The 24,828-nt window shown below is 41.0% G+C and overlaps 3 protein-coding genes across 4 annotated transcripts; 1 reads left to right on the top strand and 2 right to left on the bottom strand.

Moving 5' to 3' along the window:
- Positions 1-283: 283 nt before the first annotated feature.
- On the top strand, positions 284-8,943 carry LOC115200024 (phosphomannomutase 1). 2 transcript variants are annotated; one of them, XM_029762678.1, is made up of 8 exons: positions 284-737; positions 2,869-2,986; positions 3,789-3,865; positions 4,095-4,186; positions 4,501-4,600; positions 4,996-5,071; positions 7,226-7,341; positions 7,685-8,943. In XM_029762678.1, exons 1-8 carry the CDS (start codon positions 657-659, stop codon positions 7,805-7,807), a joined length of 783 nt encoding a protein of 260 aa, XP_029618538.1. In that variant the 5' UTR covers positions 284-656; the 3' UTR covers positions 7,808-8,943. The 2 variants fall into 2 exon arrangements, with proteins under 2 accessions (XP_029618538.1, XP_029618547.1); XM_029762687.1 differs by having other exon boundaries at positions 613-737; positions 2,913-2,986.
- Positions 8,944-10,239: 1,296 nt separating this feature from the next.
- LOC115200017 (cold shock domain-containing protein C2) lies at positions 10,240-14,405 on the bottom strand. The gene is made up of 4 exons (XM_029762664.1): positions 14,272-14,405; positions 12,559-12,897; positions 12,217-12,339; positions 10,240-11,988 (listed from the first exon to the last, which is right to left on the bottom strand). Exons 2-4 carry the CDS (start codon positions 12,738-12,740, stop codon positions 11,814-11,816), a joined length of 480 nt encoding a protein of 159 aa, XP_029618524.1. The 5' UTR covers positions 12,741-12,897; positions 14,272-14,405; the 3' UTR covers positions 10,240-11,813.
- Positions 14,406-14,622: 217 nt separating this feature from the next.
- Positions 14,623-21,883, bottom strand: LOC115200011 (DNA-directed RNA polymerase III subunit RPC8). Its single transcript, XM_029762650.1, has 7 exons — positions 21,642-21,883; positions 21,256-21,370; positions 20,968-21,064; positions 17,361-17,447; positions 16,899-16,962; positions 16,461-16,677; positions 14,623-15,714 (listed from the first exon to the last, which is right to left on the bottom strand). Exons 2-7 carry the CDS (start codon positions 21,364-21,366, stop codon positions 15,664-15,666), a joined length of 627 nt encoding a protein of 208 aa, XP_029618510.1. The 5' UTR covers positions 21,367-21,370; positions 21,642-21,883; the 3' UTR covers positions 14,623-15,663.
- Positions 21,884-24,828: the final 2,945 nt, after the last annotated feature.

The following is a 24,828-nucleotide window of genomic DNA, read 5'->3' as shown; positions in this document are numbered from 1 at the left end:
TTTGCACTCACTGTATATAGACTTTTTGTTTTCTTTTTTTCTACTGTATTATTGACTGTATGTTTTGTTCATTCCATGTGTAACTTTGTGTTGTATGTGCTATGCTTTATCTTGGCCAGGTCGCAGTTGCAAATGAGAACTTGTTCTCAACTAGCCTATCTGGTTAAATAAAGGTGAAATAAATAAAAAATATATTTTTTAATATATCTTGCCAACACCCACTTCGCGTCATCAAACATAAAAGCTGCGATTGGCTGTTTGCATGTAGCCTACGAGAGTCGAGACATTGTAGCAAAATAAACCTGAGACGTGTCGAGCTGCCTGTGATGATTAACTGAATTCGATCGAAAACGGTGGCAGAACTATTCTTATGTCTGAGGATAAACTACAGTTCAACAACTATTGGATATGGTTTGTCGTTATCTACTAGACCGCATGGCATAAATGATTCATCCAACTAGTGGTAGGCAATACCTTTTACAGTGTACCGTATTGTAGCCTAGACAGTAGTCTTTGTTTTGCATTGGAGGCAAGATCAGAAAATTGTCACTCTTTCCCAGAAAATTTCTTACACATTGGTAACATTATCATTACTTACACAATAGTAACACTATCACTACTTACACATTAGTAACACTATCATTGCAAAATAAGAAATGGATGAATCAAATGGTTCTTCAAAAAGGACTATTCTGTGTTTATTTGACGTGGACGGCACTCTTACCCCACCGAGAGAGGTAGGCAAAATAACATGTTTTATTATCCCGTTGTATTAATTGTGTTTTGTTTGTCATTTTCTTTCTTCTAATGTTGCTGTCCAATTTGTCAAACCTTTCTATTTTTTTAAGGAATTATAGGGCGCTTTGCCAATTGCCATGCCATCTTGATAGCACAAAACTGTTGCAATAATGTCAATGTCTTATCTACAGCCAGGTCTGGAATGTTCCTGCATGTTATGTAATGATTTACTATTTTCTGTCGATATACTTCCTCATAATGTTGGCAAACACCATCATTTTCTGTCCTTCCAAGTTCTTGTTTTCATATATTATTTAATCCCGTGGTTGTAGCCTACAAATACTGTCGTCCGTCAACTCTTTTGAATGAAAACTGAAATGTCTTCGTTTGCATCTGAAGCTTGTATTTTACTAAAAGTAGCGCGCGCCCCATGGAGCAGAGATATAATTAATTTGGAAGAACGTTATGTCCTCCGTCCGTACAAGAACACGACAGTGGGCTACTGTTGCCTACTTGCACAACACTTATGAAGTCAAGTTTCCTATAGCATCCTGGTGCTGGTCAACCGTAGACCACTGGGACACTGTTTATGCCCATTCAAAATACCCCATAACTGCTGTATCCTGAAAGTTTCATGTCCGTCCATGTGAAGTATCAATTACCTTGCAACTGTTCGCACCAATCCTTAAAGGCCAGTGTTTTATATATATTGCCACACTATTAGGTTGGATACTGTGAAAGTATGAAAATTGTAATAATGCCCTTTTAGTGTAAGAGCTGTTTGAAAAGAATGCTGTTGAATTTCAGCCTGTTTTAGTGGGATGGAGTTTTGTAATGCCTGGTGATATCATTAGTTAATAAACCAATGAGAAAGAGAGTTCCAAACCTCTCTGCCAATAACAGCTCATTTTTTGTTTCCCCCTCCCCACTCAGACCACTCTCAGACAGTCCTAGCAAAGTTCTTGCTTGAGAAATTGCTCTTTGCTCTGAAGCTATTTTTTGTTTCTTTTTGACAATTAACGTACTTCATTGTTACCCAGAAATTATTTGATTTTGAGATAAGAACAGCTGCATTGGAACTTTAACGGACAGATAACTAATAGTAAACAATTTACATGGGAAGAAGAGTCACATGGAGTTCCTACCCTAAAAACGGACTACTTTGATCAAGGATGTTGACATTCATAATGGGGTATCCTATTAGTTATGTCCTCAGCCTCTTTTTTCCCCCCAGATTTGAAATGCAAGATAATCAATGAATAATCAGTGAAACGGCTCTCTAGTGTTTTTCATAATGATTTCAGTAGTTTAACAAAAAATTACTCATTCATATGATGATAAATGGTTAACTCTCTGTTACACAACGCTGCATCAATGAATGTCTTTGCAATTGTCGTGTGAAAACAGGCAGTTCTCCATGTCTTCAAATAATTCAATTAAACAGGAGGATAAAAATGTTGATTATCCCTCTTATCTCTGACCATCATGACAAGATGATGTCTTTGTTGTAATATAGACATAAAAATATCATATTTTGTTTATCTGCATTATTGTCTCATTGTCTGGACCGGTGATGTAAAGAAACGGTCAGTGACCGTCGTGTAGGCAGTGTCCAATTCAGCAGCCATTGGTCGGTCACAGTGACATAAGTGTGCTGAATAAACCCACTGCCCTTATGTTATGTAATGTAATGCAGTTTCCTCATGTGAGGATGAAGCGGTCCCTGCCTGATCCGTCTGCCCAAGTCTCTCTGGCAAGATGGAAAGCTGGTTTAATAGGATTATTTCTGCAGAGGATCAATAGACTACTATTAAAGTTGCTCCGCCTTCAGAGACAGATGGCAATCTCACTCTGTCTATGCTACCTAACCTCACAAACAAACACATTCTCCTGCTTTGTGGTCAGACAACAAAAGCTGTTTTCAGGACTGTAAATGCCTGTCTTGTCAGTTTATATTATAAGTCCCTAAAACTGTGTTTTCAATGATAGACAACACAAACAGGAACAGACTGTGTGTGTGTGTGTGTGTGTGTGTGTGTGTGTGTGTGTGTGTGCGTGTGCGTGTGCGTGTGTGTGTGTGTGTACACTCATTGTGTTTACGTGTCATGCGTGTGTGCTTACACCCTGCAGAAAATTGACCCTAAGCTGGATGAGTTTTTCCAATCTCTGCGCAGGAAAGTGAAGATCGGCATAGTGGGCGGATCAGACTACTCAAAGATCGCAGAACAGCTGGGGGAGGGAGATGAAGGTGAGCGCTCCTCATTCTCACTTTGGTCTCATTTCTGTCTCACATATTCACCCTCAAACCCACATTATTGCCTTTCTCTCACAGGGCTTTGCAAACCCCAAAAGGCTGTCGCTTTCATGGTCATGAAATTATTTAAAGGAAATTCACCAGAGAGACAGTTTAGGGGCTTTCATGTTGGCAGCACACTCTCATTTGACATCAGTCCATAAATAACAGACATAGACGAAAGCAGCTACGTCATAACTGAAGTCTCCACTCCGGGTCGCACATGGACCCAGATGGAGTTACATGTTTGCTCATGTACCTGTGTTACCTTGACACACTGACCCTGTGGTGGAGTTTACACACAGCAGTGGAGACTGGCCACCAACACACTGACAGCTGACAGTTATCACTCAGAGCAGCAACAGAAGTAAAGCAACGAACGATAGAGTAAATATAAGTGGGAGTGCTGCTAGTGCATTCAAGGTTTTGTTTTCAGTGCATTTTTGCATCAACAGTTCTCTATCCTGATCATTATGCAAGACTGATTGAGATGCTCAGTACTTTGATACTCTAGCTATGTGAGATATGTGTACAGTGAATGGACAGAACAGAGATTAAATTGGACTGTTCCAGGTAGTGTTACATAGGTGGTAATCTGCAAAAACCAATAATCCCGCTGCATCAGGTACAACATGCCTGTGTTCCAGTTGGGGGAGTTTTTTTAAGGCTATGTGCTGGTAGCTTGTGTTGTCTATTTACTATGAATGTTTTCACAATAACACACTTTTACCTAATTTGCCCCCTTTTTCTCTTACAGTGATACAGAAGTTTGACTATGTGTTTGCTGAGAATGGCACGGTGCAGTACAAAGATGGGAAGCTCCTTTCCAAACAGGTGGGTGTGTAGTGAGGTGAGGGAAGGAATAACATATATTTTGGCTCACTAACAAGCTATTTAAACCTGATTCCATGTAAACAACATGCAGGGACAACCTTTTTTCTTATAAACTGCTCTCAGCTAAGAAGACTGGAAGGGAAAGTTATGATCATGTCTTTAAGAGAACTGCACTGTGTTAATAAGAAAAGACAGTTCAAATATTTGAACTATGTCCTCTGTCCTACAGGCCATCCAGAACCAGATAGGAGAGGAACTACTACAGGACCTCATTAACTTCTGTCTCAGCTACATGGGGCTGATCAAGCTGCCCAAGAAAAGGTGAGACTCCCTCCCTCTGACCTACTTTCAGCTCCTTTTCTATGTGTCTAGTCATTCAGAGGCCCCATGGCCACAGCAACCTGTCCATCACAGCTGTAGGCATTGGAGAAAGGAATGGTGGCTCGGTCAGCATTCCTAAGGGAGAGACTAAGACAGAAGGATTGATCTGTATCTGGGTGGAAATACTTATTTCCTTGAGAAACAAAGCAATTCTGAATCTAACACTAGAATCTCTAGAGATTTTTGGATGATGGTTGGTAACAAAGCCACACTAAAGTCTCTTCTTACAGATGAATGCCTTATTCTGCCCTCAGGGGCACCTTTATCGAATTCCGCAACGGAATGCTGAACATCTCCCCCATTGGCCGGAGCTGCACACTTGAGGAGCGAATCGAATTCTCTGAAATTGACAAGGTATTACACAGTATAAGAGTGCCTAAATAATGATCCAAACAGCAGTCATTATCTTCTAAGGAAAACGCCTAAACATATAAACTTTAAAACGAATAGTAAACAAACAAAGCATGTGTTATTGATTGAGTCATGTTTTCAACCTCTTATAACCTCAAATCACGGCACAGTGCAAGCAGGCATGATTTTCTCTTATATTCTGTTACGTTGGCTCCTATTAAAAGGGGAAGAGAGTATACAAGTCAAAACAATGCTGAGCTTTCAAGATGGCTGAACAGACAGCCCATTGATGTTTCACAGCCACACATTATGGAGGGTCTAGTGGTCTGATGGGAGATGTGGAGAGGCTTAACCCTTAGTGGCCTGAAGCCTGACCCTTTTGCTTAACCTCTTCAAAGAGAGAGAAAATCCGGGAGAAGTTTGTTGCGGCCCTGCAGGAGGAGTTTGCTGGGAAGGGTCTACGATTTACTAGAGGTAAGCCAACTGCCACAGGATGCGAGCTGGGAATTAATATCAGTGTAACTATTAGCACCTCCAGTCTTGTATTTCAGTATTCTTTTGTATGCCATCTGTGCATGGTGTGATATCTACATTTATCTCTCAGATAGAACCCTGTTATGGCTTGAATGTACTAGCTCCTTTGCTGTCTTTTCCTTGCTGTTGTTTCCTATCTGCCAGTTCACAAAGACGATCTGCCATGCGTAGTCAATCTCCTGGACACATTGTGCCCAACTTCATTAAACATTACTCTCCCCTGCTCCACTCTCTGAGGTTCAGAGATGTTTTTCTCTGGTTAATCAGACAAGGTGTTTTGGTGACTGTAAAGAGGTGTGGGACTTACTTAATGGCCTGTGAAACTGTACACAATTCAGGCAGCTGCACAAACAGCTGGAGATAAGGCTGTTGTCTTCATAAAGCACTCTGTTAAAGCCTTGGGCCAGTAGCAGCAGTAGTTACAAACACACACATTCATCCTTACTTCATCCTAACGGCCTTACTTCACCCTAACTGAGTGACTGCCCTGGGAATCCCTCTGATTGGTTGCTGATGTGGAAGCTGATGCTCATACCACTGGCAGCAGAGCCAGTTGGAGGGCTGTTTGCACTGCAGCCACAGAGCCTGCTAAAACGAGCCAATGAGAAGGCTAGTGGATAAGATTTATGTGTTTGCTCATTGCAATCTGTATCTGCAAGTCTACCCTGCCTTGGTTTGTTCACATTTCACATATGCAATGCTGTTTATGTCAATGCGGCACTGTCTGTTCTTACGCTATACATTTTTGCTCATGTCACTCAGCTCAAAAGGCGACATTGCAGTGTCACTTCAAGTACAGGCACCTTTGTCCTGGCTATGTTTTCTTTTACCTTTATGGTGCATGGCCAGGGGTGGGGAAGGAACGGTGTGGGGGATGGGCTGAGGATGTGGGTGTTTGTGGCCAATACACCCTCTGATTGGCTGAAACCTCCCTAGCTGTTGCGTTTGTGAGCTTTCCCTTCGGGTCAAGCAGCAGTTGCTACATCCATTTTTGGACTAATACATTAATGATATGTATCCATTGATTCTTGAAGAATATAACTTATAAATGCCATATGATCTTGAACTGTCGTACCCTATCAGAACACAAAATATAAGCTAGTTTTCCTCCATTGTTTGTAAACAAAGTTAATGTAAACAAACACTGTATAGCCTAAAAACATGGTTAAAGTTCTAATTTTGATATCATGGATGGTCAGTCCTTGCATTTGAGAGTGCTTACATTTCTCCAGTCCCATCACCACACCTTTTACTGAAATGGTGGTGAGGAGGATGCTTTGTTATTGCTTCAACTGCTGATTGCCGCTTTAAACACTGGGGGGTAATGAAGTAGAATCTGAAGGCAGGGAGGATGGGTGAGAAGCAGAATTTAAACATACTTTTCTGAGGGCTTTTCGTGCACATTCACCGCTCATTGACCTGAATATGTGGCAGAACTTAAAGACTAACTGCTCTGGTTGTAGAATGAAAAGGAAAGAGCGATTTAAAAGAAAGGAGTCAGCCACAGGCTGTGTTTGTGGAACTGAATCCACGTCATGGGGCAGCCTGATGTCTGTCACATACTGTTAGTGACCTCATGGAGGTCAGCCAAGTAGTGAATAATCACCAATAATAAGACTGTCTTCCTGGACACAGACTGTATGTCAAAGCCATCACCACACAGTCGATGCACAGAGCATAAATAAGTCTGTTCTACTGAACTGAGCACAGTGATTGGGGCTTTTAATAACCTTTCATGCTTTTCGAGGGGAGAAGATGTTGGGCTACAAGTCTGTTGCAGAGAAATGTGCAACATTAACCGGTTGAAGTTGCAGTCTTAAAAAATATCTCAAAGCTGCTGTTCCTATAATGGGGGAAATATCACACCTATTTTACATACATTGGGCATCCTCACTCATCAGTGCATTGACCAACCAAAACAAATATCCCTGACATGGCATGAGAGAGCTGGTTTTAATGCGTTAATAATCATCACCAAAAATCATCATTATTTTATGGGAGGGACTAATATTCTGTTCAGTAACATGATGTTAAATTGTAATGTATCAATTGAAATTGACTGAATTATTCCCCCTCGTGTGCCTCTCTATTCAGGCGGTCTCATCAGTTTTGACGTGTTCCCTGAAGGCTGGGACAAGAGGCTCTGTCTGGACGTGCTGGAGGGGGAGGGCCTGGACGCTATCTACTTCTTTGGCAACGAGACGTCGTCTGTAAGTGAAGGGAGGGACCTTGTGGACGTGTCAGTGGTGGGGAATGCTCTGAGGCTAAAGAAAGCAATGAGAGTAGGATTGTGCTGTGGCTTGAATGTTAAAGGTTAAAGTTCAGAGATCATTGTTGTTGTCAATCTAAGTGGAGTTGACCCCTGCCTGAAAGAATGTTGCATGAGCTTTGTGATGGTTGTGTGTTTATTTAACCTCTTTTACTGAGACATAGAGAGAGATAAAGAGTGAATGAGGAAACAAGGAAAGAGGTCGAGAAGGGTGAAAAGGATAGTCGGTGCAAACATATTTGTGAACAAACAGATTCTAAAGCTGTACATTCCTCTCTGTTCAGGGGGGAAACGACTATGAGATCTTCAACGACCCGCGCACCATTGGTTTCACAGTATACTCACCAGAGGACACAGCCAGGCACTGTCGAGAGATTTTCTTCAAAGCTCCCGCCAATGAGTCGTGATAAATCGTGCAGCAGGCACTCTCGCAGTCAGCCTCCCCTGGGCCCCCCCTGTTGTTCAGGGCAGTTACTAAGAGCACCTGAAGGACAAGAGGTGGAAATGGGACGTAAACCACTACAGATTTGTTAAGTAATCAATGCATTGTTGTTGTATAATATTATTCTAACTAGCACTGGACACATAAAGGGATCATCAGTAATTCACATTAGATGGACTCCCATTGAAATTACTATGAGATGTGGACAGATCTGCTTTTTTAAAGGGATGGTAGCTCAAACAATGTGAGGAAGTGTACTTATGTTTTCAGTTTTTTTTTATCATGACTAAGTGTTTCTCTAATGTTTTAATGTAATATCTGACTTTTTAACATCTATCAACCCAATGTTATTTGTAGTGTGTCCCTGTATTTGTATGTAACATCAAATTAACCAAAATGTCTTATAGGACCTCCTGTAAGACAATCCTCTTTTGTGAATATCATGTGAAGATTTATGTACATTTTGAGTATATAATGTAATAATTCACTTATCTTTTGCACTAATATTGATACAGTTATCTGACAAACTGGGTTTTGGATCATTTGTTTTCTTTGTGGATGTAGAAAGTGACTAGTGTTGTCTTTGAACAAAATGGAGCGAGACAGAAGAGAGTTTTTTTGCTCTGTGCCAGTCCACTTTCAGATTAAGTGTCTATAGAAAGTCTGCACCCCCTTGAATTCGTTTCACATTTTGTTGCGTTACAAAATGGGATTGAAATAGATTTATTGTAATTGTTTATCAAGTTTTTTAAAATGGAGAATTTTTTTTTTTATACTAAAATATAATAATTCCTTAAGTATTCACCCCCTTTGTTTAGGCAAGCCTAAATTAGTTCAGAAGTCAAATGTGGCTTAACAAATCACATAATAATTTATATGGACTCCCTGTACTCTGTGTGAAATAATAAGGGTTGACATTATATTTTTTTATGACCACCTCTTCCTCTGTCCTCCCAGGGCTTTTTCGAAAGCTTCAAAAATAAAGGGCAGTGATTGGTAGATGGGTAACAATAACATATCAGACATTGAATATATCTTTAAGCATGGTCAAGTTAAGAATTAAGTTGTGGATGAAGCATTAAACCACCCAGACACATCAAAGATGCAGTCGTCCTTCTGAACTGAGCTGCAGGACAGGAAGGAAACTGATCAGGGACGTCACCATGAGGCCATTGGGGATTTTAAAACAGCTACAGAGTTCAATGGCTGTAATGGGAGAGAACTGAGGATGGATCAGCAACATTGTAGAGTCTCCACAATAATGACCTAAATGACAGAGTGATACAAATAATAAAAATACACAGAATAAAAATATTACAAAACATGCAACAAGGCACTAAAGTAATACTGCAAAAAAAAACGGCAAAGTCTTATGTTTGGGGCAAATCCAACACAACACAATACTGAGTAATTGCCTTCATGGTATGGGTATGCTTGACGGCGGCAAAGACTGGGGAGTTTTTCAGGATGAAAACAAATGGGATGGAGCTAAGCACAGGCAAAAACCTATAGGAAAACCTGCTTCAGTCTGCTTTACACCAGACACCGGGAGAGGAATTCACCTTTCAGCAGGACAATAACCTACAACACAAAGCTGAATATACACTGGAGTAGCTTACCAAGGAGACAGTGAATGTTCCTGAATGGCCAAGTTACAGTTCTGACTTAAATCTGCTTGAAAATCTATGGCAAGACTTGAAAATTGCTATCTAGCCATGATCTCCAACACCTTGACAGAGCTTGAATAATGGGAAAATGTTGCATAATACAGGTGTGCAAAGCTCTTATGAGACTTACCCAAGATGACTCAAAGCTGTAATCGCTGTCAAATGTGTTTCTAACATGTATTGACTCAGGGGGGTGAATACTTATCTAATCAAGGTATATAAAAACAAATGTTCAAATTTTTTCTTTTTCTTTGACAGAGTATTTTGTGTAGATTGTTGACAAAAAAATTACAAATCAATTTTAATTCCACTTTGTAATACAATAAAATGTGAAGAAATCCAAGGAGGGTGTAGACTTTCTACACAAAAGGGTTCTTCAGCTGTCCCCATAGGAGAACCCATTTCGGTTCCAAGTAGAACCCTTTTTTATTCCAGGTAAAACTCTTTTGGGTTCCATGTAGAACCCTTTGTGGAAAGGGTTCAATCTGGAACCAAAAAGGTTTCTTCAAAGGGTTCTCCTATGGGGACAGCCGAAAAACCCTTTTAGAATCTAGATATCACCTTTTTTTCTAAGTGTTTAGACACTGTAGGGAGAAGTCTTACCTCATCTATGCAATTACATATAAATTATTCCTGCTACTTCAGTCTGCACAACTATAAGAAATGGATCTCACAGATGGCTTATACACCCTTTACATTACCGACCCAGTATATTCACAGGTACACATCCTTTAGTTGTATCAAATCAAATCAAATTTTATTAAAAGGTTAATGCCATCTGCTACAAATATAATAATCTGTATGTCTTCACCCTTCTGCCAAAGGCCATTAGACCTTCCTGAATGACAAAGGTCCAGTGGACTCACTTGTACAGTTTGATCGGCATACACTAATTGTAAAATCATCATGTGATTGTTGAGTACTGTATTTTGAACTATGTTCATTGTAATAAATTATTTTATATCATTGTGCCAAGTGTGACTTGTTATTTTTTTGTACAACAGATGGAAAGTATAACTAAGGCATAGGCATGTCATTCTAATGTCACATACTGTGTATACACCCTTATCTCCAAAGATAAATACTAAAGAAAGATAACAGCCACCATAATTGTGAATCATAAAATGTTTTTAGTGCTCTTTCAAGGCTCATATAGAAATGAGGGTAAACTATAGCCACGGTGGCTTGTCTAACAGAAAATGCTCTGAACTGTGACCAATGGAAAACCTAGCATTTTAACAAAAACTAAAATATGAAATAAAACAACCCAAAACAGTAAGAATGAAGGACAGAAAAATGAATAGAAATAGCCTAAATATGGAGAAATGCTAAACATAATGGGCAGACATGAAACAAATACGAATAACTGCTTAGTAACAAACAAATGATCATTTCAGAACTTAAACAAATACATTAAAATGTATTTCAATTCCATTGACAGTGTGTTAGTGTCTCTCAGACAATAGAAAAGTTTCAAATAGTTTCAAAAACCTTACAGTAATTTTCTCATACCATCATGGTGAGTTACAATTTGCAAACAGGACTACAAATTGCCACATGATAAAGCCTAACAGGAGTTGTAGTTGGTTTGGCAGTATTTCGGAATAGAAGTTCAAGTTTTTAAGTGCATTCGTTTGACTACAATACCCAAAACTTAAATCCAGTAACCTCAAAACTAACGGATACAAAAAAATCGAAACAATATGATCAAATAAATATATATAAATAAAAGGCAAAAATACAAAGATGGTTGTGTACCTCGAGAACATATTAATAGTGGCTTTTCCATTCACAGTAAAATATAAATCATTCTTCCAAGCTTTTTTTTTTGTCTTACGCCCATCTCTCCCTCCCTTCTTCTCAATTGCTCTCTCAATCAGACGTTTCCGATTCTGTACCTCTAAACCTTCATCAGTTATTTTCTCTCCAACCTCATTTTGATTTCACACCAATAGTAATGCTTCTCCTCAAAATGGTGTTGGATTTCTCATTCTATTTCCTCCACCACTCCGCTCAGTCCCCTCACCCACTTCCAGTACCTTCAGGTTGAACATATTCTCCTGCTTTTATGACTTACCAATCCAGTCTGTACTAACCACGTCCTAGTTCACGGATGGCCAACTTGTGTCCTGAGGAGCCAGTCAGTGTATCTAGGGTTTTGTTCCAGCCCAGCTCTAGCACACCTGATTTAGACAGACTCTCCAGCACCAGTTGGCCGTCCCTGCCTGCCCTAGCCAGACCCCTCAACTTCCCACCCTAGCCCTCCCTGTAGCCAAGTGTAGATAAACAGGCCAGCGCTGAAGCCTAGCTCTCGTCTAGCTGGCTGATGATCTGGCCAGACCAGGTCTCATGCTTCGTCCCTGGGTTCAGATGAACTATCTTCACCTCCACGGCCTGGATCTTCAGGTTTTTGGGTGGGATCCGGGAGACTTTGTATGTGACCTCATCTCCTTCTACTGGGACATACTCGCCCTCGATACTGAAATAGATTGATTCATGATTTAGATATTCATTTACTGCACAATATGAATATGCAGTCAGTTCCTGCTCTGAACCTTGACACATTTTATCTGACACTGAACACTGATGTTACATTGCTGCTCTGAGATAGAAAGCTGTGAACACAATATTAAAAAACAGGGCATTCTGTTCATTTTAGCAATTTGCCAAGCTAAAAAAGGCTGCTGTAGTGATGAAGGCCACTCACTCAGAGATGTGAACAAAGATGTCATCTCCGCCATTGGTGGGGCGGATGAAGCCATGACCTTGTGACCTGCAGAAGCTCTTGCACACGCCCTTAAACGCTGGCCCTGAGGTGGCCCGCACCGTGCTGAATAGAGACAGGGGAGAGAGCATCATGTCCACTCTCAACAAAACATTACATCAACACACCATATCCCTTCTGCTACTGCTTGTGGAAATAAATTATTCTCTAAGAAGTTAAGGAATGTATATATAAACGTCATATAAGTGAACAATAATAAACATGCACTATCAAACCAATTCTAATACAGAAACGCATTCATGAGCAGCATATCTAGTTGCTTACGCTGAATAGGTGCGGTTGCGTTTGGTGGGCAGTGGGCTGGGCAGTGACCGGGGCTGGGGTGGCACTCCCCTTTCCCACACACGGCTGCCCTCCCTTAAGAAGGGGAAGGAGAGGGAAAGGGGTGAAGCCCGGGGGGAGCGCAGAGGGGCCTCTGAGGGGGACGTCAGGCTGGGGTCTGCCATGGCTGAGGCACGGGTCAAGTCGCTCTTCCTACCACTCTTCTGGTTCTTCACCACCTGGCCTGATGCTGACACTCCAGTTATGTATTTGTCTGCTCACTGTCGCTGCTTTAATATATCTTGCTATTGAGTACACATGTCAGTTTGTTTCAGCAAGTTTCTTAATGAAGAAAGAAAGAGAAGAAAACAAACAAAAGTAAAAAGCAAAAGTTGAAACAGAAGGAACAACTGAAACAAAGACAGATTTCATTAAGTTCATCCCTACTGCAGAGAACATTATGCATCATTCATAACAGCTTCATATTAAGATGGATGTTTGGATTTACATTACTGGACACTTATGGAGCCATTTAGTCGGACTACCCTGGTTAAGAGTATCAGCCTAGTGGCAATGTTTTACCAAAAATGACACTGACAGCCTTTCAATTCATTGCAGAACATTTTTACTTTCAAATCCCATGCATTTCAACTGCCAACCATTCCTAAGTCTGCCCACAAACAATAACAGGCTCAACTTAGATACATGACTGTTGTTTACATTATGTATCAAGTCCTTCAAGCTCAAGAAGAGCACAGTTTTAGGAATAGCTGCAACAAAAGCAGTTAAATAAAGGTTAAATATATATATATATTTAAATAAAGCAGCCATGGTGGTGCATATTGGTGGCATGTGCACGCAATAAGATAGGACACAGCACACACTCCAAGGCCAAGATGGCTTTGCATGGTTTAAGATTGTTACATTCTTTCGCTCTGCCTGCATCATCAAGGTTACAGTAAAACAGACAACTCTGACAGCTTGCATGTTGAGAACGCCGTCGACAGAGCTGCTGGCAAAACGCTAGCCGTGTTTCTGACGTCAGCATGCAATACGGGAAAGCGTTGGATAATGACTGCAAACCAAAACATTAGGGCTGCTACATTGTAACACCAAAATTGTCAAATTAGAAAAGTAGATGATCCTTTCACGAGAATGCAAATTGACTGTTTAAAGAACGATATGAATCCGTTTTTATAAAGTAAAAATGAAAAAAAGAGAGAAACAGTGAAGTCTATCTCTCTGGATACTTTCTCTGGGCTACATCAGAATTAAATATCTGAAATAGTCAATTGACTCGGCTCAACGTGTCTAAATATCGCAAGAAAAATCCCTCTACGTGAGACATTCATAACATTGTATGATTCGTCATGTTGCGGAGGCGTGCATTTCGGGTTAAGTGAATGACCAGTTTGCGTTGCCAAATTATTATGTAATAAACAAGCATATCATCCGACTTTTTCTCATTTCCAGAACATTCGAAAAGTGGGCGCGCGCAAACAGAGACGCTATAGGGATGAGTAGCCTCGTCAAAGGTATTCTATAGCCAACAGTTCTCATTATCAGACATTTCCTTTAGCCTATACTTTGGTCAAAAAGGCTGTCACACGTTAATGAATAGGCGATAAAGATTTTATACAATCCAAACAATAGCTGGCATACCCATACTTGAATATTTGTACAATTATAAAAAAAAGAAAACATCAGTCTACTTACTGCATTGCTAGAGTCCGTTTGTCGGTAGAGGACGGGTGTGTGCCTTGTCAGTTACTATTATATAACATGAATTAAATAAATAACAGTAAATACGCGTAGCCGCGCGGAATACCCTGATCTGCGGTGTGTTGTCGCAGCCGCTGGCTGAGATTACACCGAAGTCGAGAGAATGGGCGTGATGTTTATGATGTGTGTTTGCCGACAAATTTGTTGGCATAACAAGACTGCTATGCTCATACGCGTCGAAGCAGTTATTACATTAAACAATTATGTATTCGTATTGTAAACCATACTGATGTATTCCTTCATGTAATGGTGTAAGTAAAAAAATAACCAAAATCAAGATCAAGATCAGCATATGATACATTCATTTGGCCTGGAAGAATATGGCTTCTATGCTTTATCAAACTGCTTCAAAGTACCAACTTCACACCCACTAAAATACACAAATTGCAGTGCGGTGTAGTGCTTGTGGGTTCATGACAACCCTTCCCAAGGACAGTAATTTCTTAATGATATTTTTGGGATACATGTCCTACACACAATTAGAAACTGGGTGGTTCGAGCCCTGAATACTAATTGGCTGACAGCCGTGGTATCAGCCATATACCACAGATATGACAAAACATTTATTTTTACTGCTCTAATTATGTTGGTAACCAGTTTATAATAGCAATAAGAAACCTCAGGGCTTTGTGATATATGGCCAATACTCTGCGATGCGTCATGCCTGAGATCAGCCCTTAGCCGTGGTATGTTGGCCATTTACCATCACCTCCTCGGGCCTTACTGCTTAAATAACCCAACTCAAAATCATGCAAACAAAAATGATCACTGATGAAACACTATACTGGTCAAAAAGACAACACACAATTGTATATTTAGGTACACTCACTCCATTATTTGTTCAACTGAACACTCACAGACTTACAAGGTGACAATAAATAGGCCAATTGGGGCCCTTTAGTCACTCTTTCTTACGGTCATGTGCACCGGGTGTAAATGCTGGTGCATAACAGTTATGATGGTAGTATTTACAATATACAGGGGGAAGTGGATCTACACCTTTGCAAGTGAGACAGTTCTCCATGTCCCCGGCCTGTGTGCTCTATTAGAAATCCTTCCTACTGGTCCCTTGTCCTTGGGTCTGCCATTATGAAGGCAGATAGAGTAGTTCCTATTATGGGAATCCTGGCTCCTCTACTTGAGCCCGCAGTTCTGTGTCTATTAGCATTGTGGACACTTCACAGGAGGCATGTTTCTCCAGTGTTAAAGTCACAACCTGGGAGGAGTGACTGAGAAGAGTCCAAAAAGAAGGTGCATGTCCAGCAGCTGGGATGAATACTTGACAGCTGTCTCCCCTGTTCTCTACTGTAATGGTCTCTCCTTTCACTAGCTGTTCCACCAGGACAGGAGGCCCAAGCCTGGCTCGCTAATGGTACCCTGATACACAAGAAAGGCAGGGAGGGAAGGAGTGGAATTACAACAAAAAAATATGTGTATATATAAAATGCATGAAATGAAAATTAAATGTATGTATTCACTACTGTAAGTCGCTCTGGATAAGAGCGTCTGCTAAATGACTTAAATTTACAAATTTACAATTATTAGAGAAAACTGACTTATAATATTGAAAAAGACCTTAAAATAGTAATTTGTAATAAGGATGTATGATGTAAAACCTAAAGTACACCTATGTGACGGACGTCACTATGCTGCTAACAGTTTTGCATTCTCGAATGAGTGGTCCTTTGCTTCGCAAGCACAAGTGACCGCCTGCTTGACAAAGTACTAACCAGTTCCACTACCCAAAAGGTACCAATTCGGCAGCAACATCACCATAGACTTAGATAGACAACTCCAGTGCCTCAAAGCTTGTTTTAGCATGGGCAGCGCCATTGAGGACTTTCAAAATGTTTAAGTAGTCAACTGGGTGGGACTTCCTATGGGTTAAGGAAAGATCACATAATTCCACCCAGGTCATCAGGAGAATTCAGCCAATGAATTATACTCCTGAGCAAACATTCCATACTTGCTCACTGGACATTTTGGGTGAGCTTACCGGTACAATTTAACTCAGTCACATATGCTGTATATAGACACTTGAAATTATTAAATTCACAACAATAGTAATTCAATCTTTTGTAGTGTGAAATAAGTCTGTGTTCTATCAGTGAGCGCCTTCTTACTAGCAGTGTGTAAGGGGCCTCTTTCTTCTGGCCACCCTCCTCTGCTCCTGGAGCTGCAGGGGTGTCGGTTGCTGCGGCAGAAGGGCCTGTGGGCGACGTGTCCAGGAAGACTTCATCTGTGACCCGGAAGCGGATGTCCTCACCTTGGTCCATGTAGAGGTCATGGGCCCCTTCGTCCGTCTCATATTCCCACACCCACACCTGCTCCGCTTCATCGCTTAGGCAGCAGTCAAGTAGTGCTTGCTAGATTGCTTTATTTTCAGTAGCTTTTACAGGTAAACTAAAATGTCTATCAGATAGCTATCAACATGAGGAGTTTAATTAACATTTACACAATTGTATTCCAGAGCCATCTACTGCAACTCAGCTTTAAGCAACAAATTGTCAAATGTACACATTGGTAAGAAATACACAAACACACATCACTGGGCAGGATACAATTTCGCAGGCTGCTGTAGGGACTCTGGGGGAATGACGATGTCATCAAAGAATCCTAGGCTGACTGTGAAACAAAATATGGCAGTGTGAACAAATCTATACAGACAGACTGCCACATCAATGTTATACTTCATACTGAGACATTCTCCCTGTTGATCCACTTTATACATTGAGAGAGAGACAGGGTCGGTAAGAAAACCACTGCAGTGTGTACAGACTCCTCTGGGGCTGTGACGGCGGTGTATAAAAAGCATCTGACCCAAATTAGTGTATCAGCAAATCACAGCATGTTCAAGTGTTCTTATTTTCACACAATGAGGCCTACTAGTCCAGAATAGACATAGGTATATGTGTTATGGACAATGCTGTTGCACTGAGTCATATAGGCTATTAGGACTTAACATTCAGATGGGTGGGGAGAAAACTGGAAGGTGGGGGGGAAAGATGAGGAGTTTCTCTCACCATGTACTCCTTCTTGGCTGCAGTATTTGATCTTTCCAACAAGAATCTCATCCAAAAAAGGGTGGAACACAACATACCTGAAGTGTACTAACAAACAGAGTAGGGAAAGATAAGGTCACATCAAAATGGACAGTCAATCCTAAGAGAAAGTCCCTGCCCAGAAACAACCTCCAGGCACTTGTGTAGATCTGATAGTAATATGGTGCAATAGGGTGAAAGTTCCACCTAACCTATCAGAGGGCAAGGTGGAGCTACTTCTATAACATATGGAATGCCGTTTGGGTCTTTGCATTTCAAAAAAGACACGCGTCAATTAAGCTTTTAATTTGACGTGCCAAATAAAATTCTATTATAGAATGTCCTGTGAACTAAATGTGCATGCGCAAGCAGAGCCCCACCACTACAGTCAGTAGCACGGTCAAAGCCGGGGAAAAAAAGTCTGCAAACAATCACACACATCGGCCACAATGTATTTACAATACCGCTTTGGTAATAAGCCAATTTTTGTTTGACTGAATTGGAAAACGTCAGTGTGAGCATTTGAAATAAGATCAGGATCAAACGAGCAGGATCAAAAATGTTAGCTAGGTTGTCCAACATTCTCTCTGGCTGCAACCATTCCAGAGGCAGGGGACAAAGGATGGCGATCCTGCTGCTTCTGACACCTAGCTAGTAACCGAAAGGTTGCTAGATCGAATCCCTGAGCTGACAAGGTAAAAATCTGTTGTTCTGCCCTTGAACAACGCAGTTAACTCACTGTTCCTAGGCCGTCATTGTAAATAAGAACTTGCTCTTAACTGACTTGCCTAGTTAAATAAAAGGTGGAATAAAAAACGTCACTGGTCCAATGAACGTGTTTATTTTCGAACGCTCTGCATGGAATTATTACTTTGTCTTAACCTGTATTTTTTCTACCTTAGATAAGACAAAGTAATAATTCCATGCGGAGCGTTCGAAAATAAACATGTTCGTTGGACCAGTGACGTTTTTAAATGTTATTATTTTGCGGCCTTTTGACCACGTTTATTGCATTAATATTGATTTACAGGTAACAAGTGAATACATTTTTGGGCTCAATCCTAAAACAATGTATTCACTTGTTACCTGCAAATCAATATTCATATGAAACATGTAGGCCTATCAGTGACATTAAGCAGGTTTCCATCCAACCATTTCATGCAGATGAATTACACATAAAAATGTTTTACTCACAGCAGGCCTGATGGAAACAGTACATTTGAGGGCATAATGTCAACAACACAAAATACACTAGACAAGGGTGGACAAATCTTTTGCCTGTGAAAGATTATGCAATAATCGTGGTCGAAACGCCGCAACTATTGATATAATAACCATCATGTCGAGGTTAACTTGGAGTCACGCAATGATATGTTACGTTGCAGCCTACTACCACCATGCCATGGAAAAGCATGAAGAGTTTAAAGGAAGATTAAATAAACGATGATGGTGGTCAAACCTGTGATTTTCCTGTGTTTTATATATATATACACAGTTGAAATCAGAAGTTTACATACACTTAGGTTGGAGTCATTAAGACACATTTTTCAGCCACTCCACAAATTTCTTGTTAATCTTGTTAAACTATAGTTTCGGCAAGCCGGTTAGGACATCTACCTTGTGCATGACAGAAGTAATATTTCCAACAATTGTTTATAGATAGATTTGTTTAACTTATAATTAATTCACTGTATCACAATTCCATTGGGTCAGAAGTTTACATACACTAAGTTGACTGCGTCTTTAAACAGCTTGGAAAATTCCAGAAAATTATGTCATGGCTTTAGAAGCTTCTGATAGGCTAACTGACATCATTTGAGTCAATTGGAGGTGTACCTGTGGATGTATTTCAAGGCCTACCTTCAAACTCAGTACCTCTTTGCTTGACATCATGGGAAAATCAAAAGAAATCAGCCAAGACCTCAGAAAAAAAATTGTAGACCTCCACAAGTCTGGTTCATCCTTGGGAGCAATTTCCAAACGCCTAAAGGTACCACGTTCATCAGTACAAACAATAGTAGGCAAGTATATACACCATGGGACCACGCAGCCGTCATACCGCTCAGGAAGGAGATGCGTTCTGTCACCTAGAGATGAACGTACTTTGGTGCAAAAAGTGCAAATCCCAGAACAAAAGCAAAGGACCTTGTGAAGATGCTGGAGGAAACAGGTACAAAAGTATCTATATCCACAGTAAAAACAAGTCCTATATCGACATAACCTGAAAGGCCGCTCAGCAAGGAAGAAGCCACTGCTCCAAAACCGCCATAAAAAAGCCAGAGTACGGTTTGTAATTGTACATGGGGACAAAGATCGTACTTTTTAGAGAAATGTCCTCTGGTCTGATGAAACAAAAATAGAACTGTTTTGGATATATTGAAGCAACATCTCAAGACATCAGTCAGGAAGTTAAAGCTTGGTCGTAAATGGGTCTTCCAAATGGACAATGACCCCAAGCATACTTCCAAAGTTGTGGCAAAATGGCTTAAGGTCAACAAAGTCAAGGTATTGGACTGGCCATCACAAAGCCCTGACCTCAATCCTATAGAAAATGTGTGGGCAGAACTGAAAAAGCGTGTGCGAGCCAGGAGGCCTACAAACCTGACTCAGTTACACCAGCTCTGTCAGAAGGAATGGGCCAAAATTCACCCAACTTATTGTGGGAAGCTTGTGGAAGGCTACACAAAACATTTGACCCAAGTTAAACAATTTAAAGGCAATGCTACCAAATACTAATTGAGTGTATGTAAACTTCTGACCCACTGGGAATGTGATGAAAGAAATAAAAGCTGAAATAAATCACTCTACCATTATTCTGACATTTCACATTCTTAAAATAAAATTGGTGATCCTAACTGACCTAAGACACAGAATATTTACTAGGATTAAATGTCAGGAATTGTGAAAAACTGAGTTTAAATGTATTTGGCTAAGGTGTATGTACATTTCCGACTTCAACTGTATTTACACACTATGAGGTTGGAATAACACCATGAAATTGAAAATAATGATAATGCCCTTTTATTGTAAGCGCTGTTTGAAAAGACCCCCTAAAATTTCAGCCTGTTTTGGTGGGATGGAGTTTTGGCCTGCCTGGTGAAGTGATTTGATATTAAGATACAAATGGCTGTATTGGGCCTTTAAGTACACTGTAAGCTTGCAAATGTCCAATAAATATTGAGGATTGCTAGTGACATGATCGGTGTTTGGCTTTATCAAATAAAAAGTATCTTGCGCTTATCCACATCTCATCATATAACCTACTCTGTCAACTTTATAAGTTAACTGTTGTCTAGAGAGCATATGCAAAAACCGGATTGAGCACGTTTGCTATTTATTGTAACAGTTTGTGACAAAACCATCGGTCGAGTTTAAAATTCAATGGAAATATTGAACTTCCGTTTTTTATTCGGTACAAAGAAATGTAAGCACAAAAGGGCTTTTTATGTGCACTGTCATCAGACAGCTTTTTATCTGCTACAAGTCAGTTTGATGGAAACCCACCTGTGGTGGGAAAAGGTGCATAATATTCTTATGCTGATTTATAAATATTTCCATGAAAATCTGTAGCAAATTTTAATTTCCTTACCTTTAGTGTGGGAAGCTCCATCACCTGGGAATATGTAGGAATCCTCCAGTTTTGTGATGTCATACAAACAGATACAGAGGCCAACCTGGTAAACCACCTGTGGAGATGCAGGTAAAGAACAGCCAAACATAAATAAAGCAGATAAGTTAACAAGACTACAATGTCACAATCGTGTTAGGCTAAACAAAGCAAACAATAAAAGATTAACTCAGCTGACAATATACAGAACCCCGTCCACTGATGAATAGGGGAGTAGGATACAGTATCTTTGGTACTGCATCCTCTCACCTTATTGGCCAATTTCTTGTTGAGCTCTTCGGCTATGGCTTCATTGAACTGCCGCTGGAAATTCCATGGGGGGATTCTGACAGTGTCAACCATCTCCACTGCCACGAACATGATTCTGGTCCGAGGAAAAACAAGAAACAATATACAGTAGCTATGAAATCACAGAAAAATACCTTTCAGACAGGGTGGTATGACAGTAAGTCTGCCATATGTTAAAGTGCTATAGCACAGGTACATTTACCAGCTACCTTATCATATTCAATTCCATTGTTACAGTGTAATGAAACAATGTAGCTAGTAATGTATAACAATTTCATCATGAAACATGTTATCTCCCTAACTAGCTAACACAGCATCACTGTCCTGAAACTGTTAACGTTACCTACCTTTCCTTTCAATCCTTCAAACTACTCAAATTATTTAAATTCTGACAATGTATCTTCAACTGCAAGGATCAACATCTTATTAGTTTAAATAAATACTGGTATCATAGATAAATTGACACCAAAATCTCTATCTCGTGTCGCTAGCTTCATAAAATCTTCTTTTTTTTACACGTGTTATTGATTTACAACATTATCGTGACCGTTTACGGCAGGTCGCAATCTTAAAGGCACAGAACGCTTTTTTCCCCAGCAATTTTATTTTAGTATTTCGTTCGTCAAAGTTCTTGGCTTCCTCCTCTTGTCTCCTTTCCTTTCCTTATCTGGTCTTTTATTTTAATTTAATTTTTTTAACCTTTTGCAACTACGACCTGGCCAAGATAAAGCATAGCAATTCGACACATACAACAACACAGAGTTACACATGGAATGAACAAAACATACAGTCAATAATACAGTAGAAAAAAAGAAAACAAAAAGTCTATATACAGTGAGTGCAAATGAGGTAAGATAAGGGAGTTAAGGCAATAAATAGGCCATGGTGGCGAAAGTAATTACAATATAGCAATTAAACACTGGGATGGTAGATGTGCAGAAGATGAATGTGCAAGTAGAGATACTGGGGTGCAAAGGAGCAAGATAAATAAATAAATACAGTATGGGGATGAGGTAGATAGATGGGCTGTTTACAGATGGGCTATGTACAGGTGCAGTGATCTGTGAGCTTCTCTGACAGCTGGTGCTTAAAGCTAGTGAGGGAGATATGAGTCTCCAGCTTCAGTGATTTCTGCAGTTCATTCCAGTCATTGGCAGCAGAGAACTGGAAGGAAAGGCGACCAAAGGAGGAATTGGCTTTGGGGGTGACCAGTGAGATATACCTGCTGGAGCGTGTGCTACGAGTGGGTGCTGCTATGGTGACCAGTGAGCTGAGATAAGGCGGGGTTTTACCTAGCAGAGACTTGTAGATAACCTGTAGCCAGTGGGTTTGGCGATGAGTATGAAGCGAGGGCCAACCAACGAGAGCGTACAGGTCGCAGTGGTGGGTAGTGTATGGGGCTTTGGTGACAAAACGGATGGCACTGTGATAGACTGCATCCAATTTGTTGAGTAGAGTGTTGGAGGCTATTTTATAGATGACATCGCCGAAGTCGAGGATTGGTAGGATGGTCAGTTTCACGAGGGTATGTTTGGCAGCATGAGTGAAGGATGCTTTGTTGCGATATAGGAAGCCGATTCTAGACTTAATTTTGGATTGGAGATGCTTAATGTGAGTCTGGAAGGAGAGTTTACAGTCTAACCAGACACCTAGGTAATTGTAGTTGTCCACGTATTCTAAGTCAGAGCTGTCCAGAGTAGTGATGCTGAACGGGCGGGCAGGTGCGGGCAGTGAAAAATTGAATAGCATGCATTTAGTTTTACTTGCATTTAAGAGCAGTTGGAAGCCACGGAAGGAGAGTTGTATGGCATTGAAGCTCGTCTGGAGGTTAGTTAACACAGTGTCCAAAGAGGGGCCAGAAGTATACAGAATGGTGTCGTCTGCGTAGAGGTGGATCAGAGAATCACCAGCAGCAAGAGCGACATCATTGATGTATACAGAGAAGAGAGTCGGCCCGAGAATTGAACCCTGTGGCACCCCCATAGAGACTGCCAGAGGTCCGGACAACAGGCCTCCGATTTGACACACTGAACTCTATCAGAGAAGTAGTTGGTGAACCAGGCGAGGCAATCATTTGAGAAACCAAGGCTGTCGAGTCTGCCAATAAGAATGTGGTGATTGACAGAGTCGAAAGCCTTGGCCAGGTCGATGAATACGGCTGCACAGTAATGTCTCTTATCGATGGCGGTTTTGATGTTGTTTAGGACCTTGAGCGTGGCTGAGGACCTTATAAAGACAGGGTAGGATAGATATATGTCTGTAGCAGTTTGGGTCTAGAGTGTCAACCCCTTTGAAGAGAGGGATGACTGCGGCAGCTTTCCAATCTTTGGGAATCTCAGACGATACGAAAGAGAGGTTGAACAGGCTAGTAATAGGGGTTACAACAATTTCGGCAGATCATTTTAAAAAGAGAGGGTCCAGATTGTCTAGCCCGGCTGATTTGTAGGGGTCCAGATTTTGCAGCTCTTTCAGAACATCAGCTATCTGGATATGGGTGAAGGCGAAATGGCGGGGGCTTGGGCGGGTTGCTGTGGACGGTGCCGGGCAGTTGACCGGGGTAGGGGTAGCCAGGTGGAAAGCATGGCCAGCCGTAGAGAAATGCTAATTGAAATTCTCAATTATAGTGGATTTATCGGTTGTAACAGTGTTTCCTAGCCTCAGAGCAGTGGGTAGCTGGGAGGAGGTGCTCTTATTCTCCATGGACTTTACAGTGTCCCAGAACTTTTTTGCGTTTGTACTGCAGGATGCAAATTTCTGTTTAAAAAAGCTAGCCTTAGCTTTCCTAACTGCCTGTGTATATTGGTTCCTAACTTCCCTGAAAAGTTGCATATCATGGGGGCTATTCAATGCTAATGTAGAACGCCACAGGATGTTTTTGTGCTGGTCAAGGGCAGACAGGTCTGGAGTGAACCAAGGGCTATATCTATTCCTGTTTCTACATTGTTTGAATGGAGCATGCTTATTTAAGATGGTGAGGAAGGCACTTTTAAAGAACAACCAGGCATCCTCTACTGTCGGGATGAGGTCGATGTCATTCCAGGATACCCCGGCCAGGTCGATTAGAAAGGCCTGCTCGCAGAAGTATTTTAGGGAGCGTTTGACAGTGATGAGGGGTGGTCGTTTGGTCGCAGACCCATTACGGATGCAGGTAACGAGGCAGTGATCGCTGAGATCTTGATTGAAAACAGCAGAGGTGTATTTGGAGGGCGAGTTAGTTAGTATGATATCTATAGGGTTCCCGTGTATACGGATTTGGGGTTGTACCTGGTAGGTTCATTGATAATTTGTGTGAGATTGAGGGCATCAAGCTTAGATTGTAGGATGGCCGGGGTGTTAAGCATGTCCCAGTTTAGGTCACCTAGTAGCACGAGCTCAGAAGATAGATGGGTGGCAATCAATTCACATATGGTGTCGAGGGCACAACTGCGGGCAGAGGGTGGTCTATAACAAGCAGCAACAGTGAGTCTACTGATCTGAGAACTCATACATTTGTTCCCACCTGCCCAGTTCTTCAACATAGTGTAGAAAAGGACA

This window comes from Salmo trutta, chromosome 1 (genome assembly GCF_901001165.1).
Source record: "Salmo trutta chromosome 1, fSalTru1.1, whole genome shotgun sequence".
Lineage (NCBI taxonomy): Eukaryota > Metazoa > Chordata > Actinopteri > Salmoniformes > Salmonidae > Salmo > Salmo trutta.
Note: the sequence above shows the minus strand (reverse complement) of the source record. Positions and strands in the feature narration are given on the sequence as shown.

Bases quoted from the DNA above. Each gene is read 5' to 3' on its own strand.
- LOC115200011 (XM_029762650.1), bottom strand. From the start codon at position 21,366: ATGTTCGTGGCAGTGGAGATGGTTGACACTGTCAGAATCCCCCCATGG. The intron at 17,448-20,967 runs GTAAGGAAATTA...TCTGTTTGTTAG, and splicing joins TGGAGCTTCCCACACTAAAG to TACACTTCAGGTATGTTGTG. The intron at 15,715-16,460 runs GTAAGAAGGCGC...CTTGTGTATCAG, and splicing joins AGGCCCCTTACACACTGCTA to GGTACCATTAGCGAGCCAGG.
- LOC115200024 (XM_029762678.1), top strand. From the start codon at position 657: ATGGATGAATCAAATGGTTCTTCAAAAAGGACTATTCTGTGTTTATTT. The intron at 738-2,868 runs GTAGGCAAAATA...TACACCCTGCAG, and splicing joins CTCTTACCCCACCGAGAGAG to AAAATTGACCCTAAGCTGGA. The intron at 4,601-4,995 runs GTATTACACAGT...ACCTCTTCAAAG, and splicing joins AATTCTCTGAAATTGACAAG to AGAGAGAAAATCCGGGAGAA.
- LOC115200017 (XM_029762664.1), bottom strand. From the start codon at position 12,740: ATGGCAGACCCCAGCCTGACGTCCCCCTCAGAGGCCCCTCTGCGCTCC. The intron at 12,340-12,558 runs GTAAGCAACTAG...GTCTCTATTCAG, and splicing joins CGCAACCGCACCTATTCAGC to CACGGTGCGGGCCACCTCAG. The intron at 11,989-12,216 runs GTGAGTGGCCTT...AATCTATTTCAG, and splicing joins ATCTTTGTTCACATCTCTGA to TATCGAGGGCGAGTATGTCC.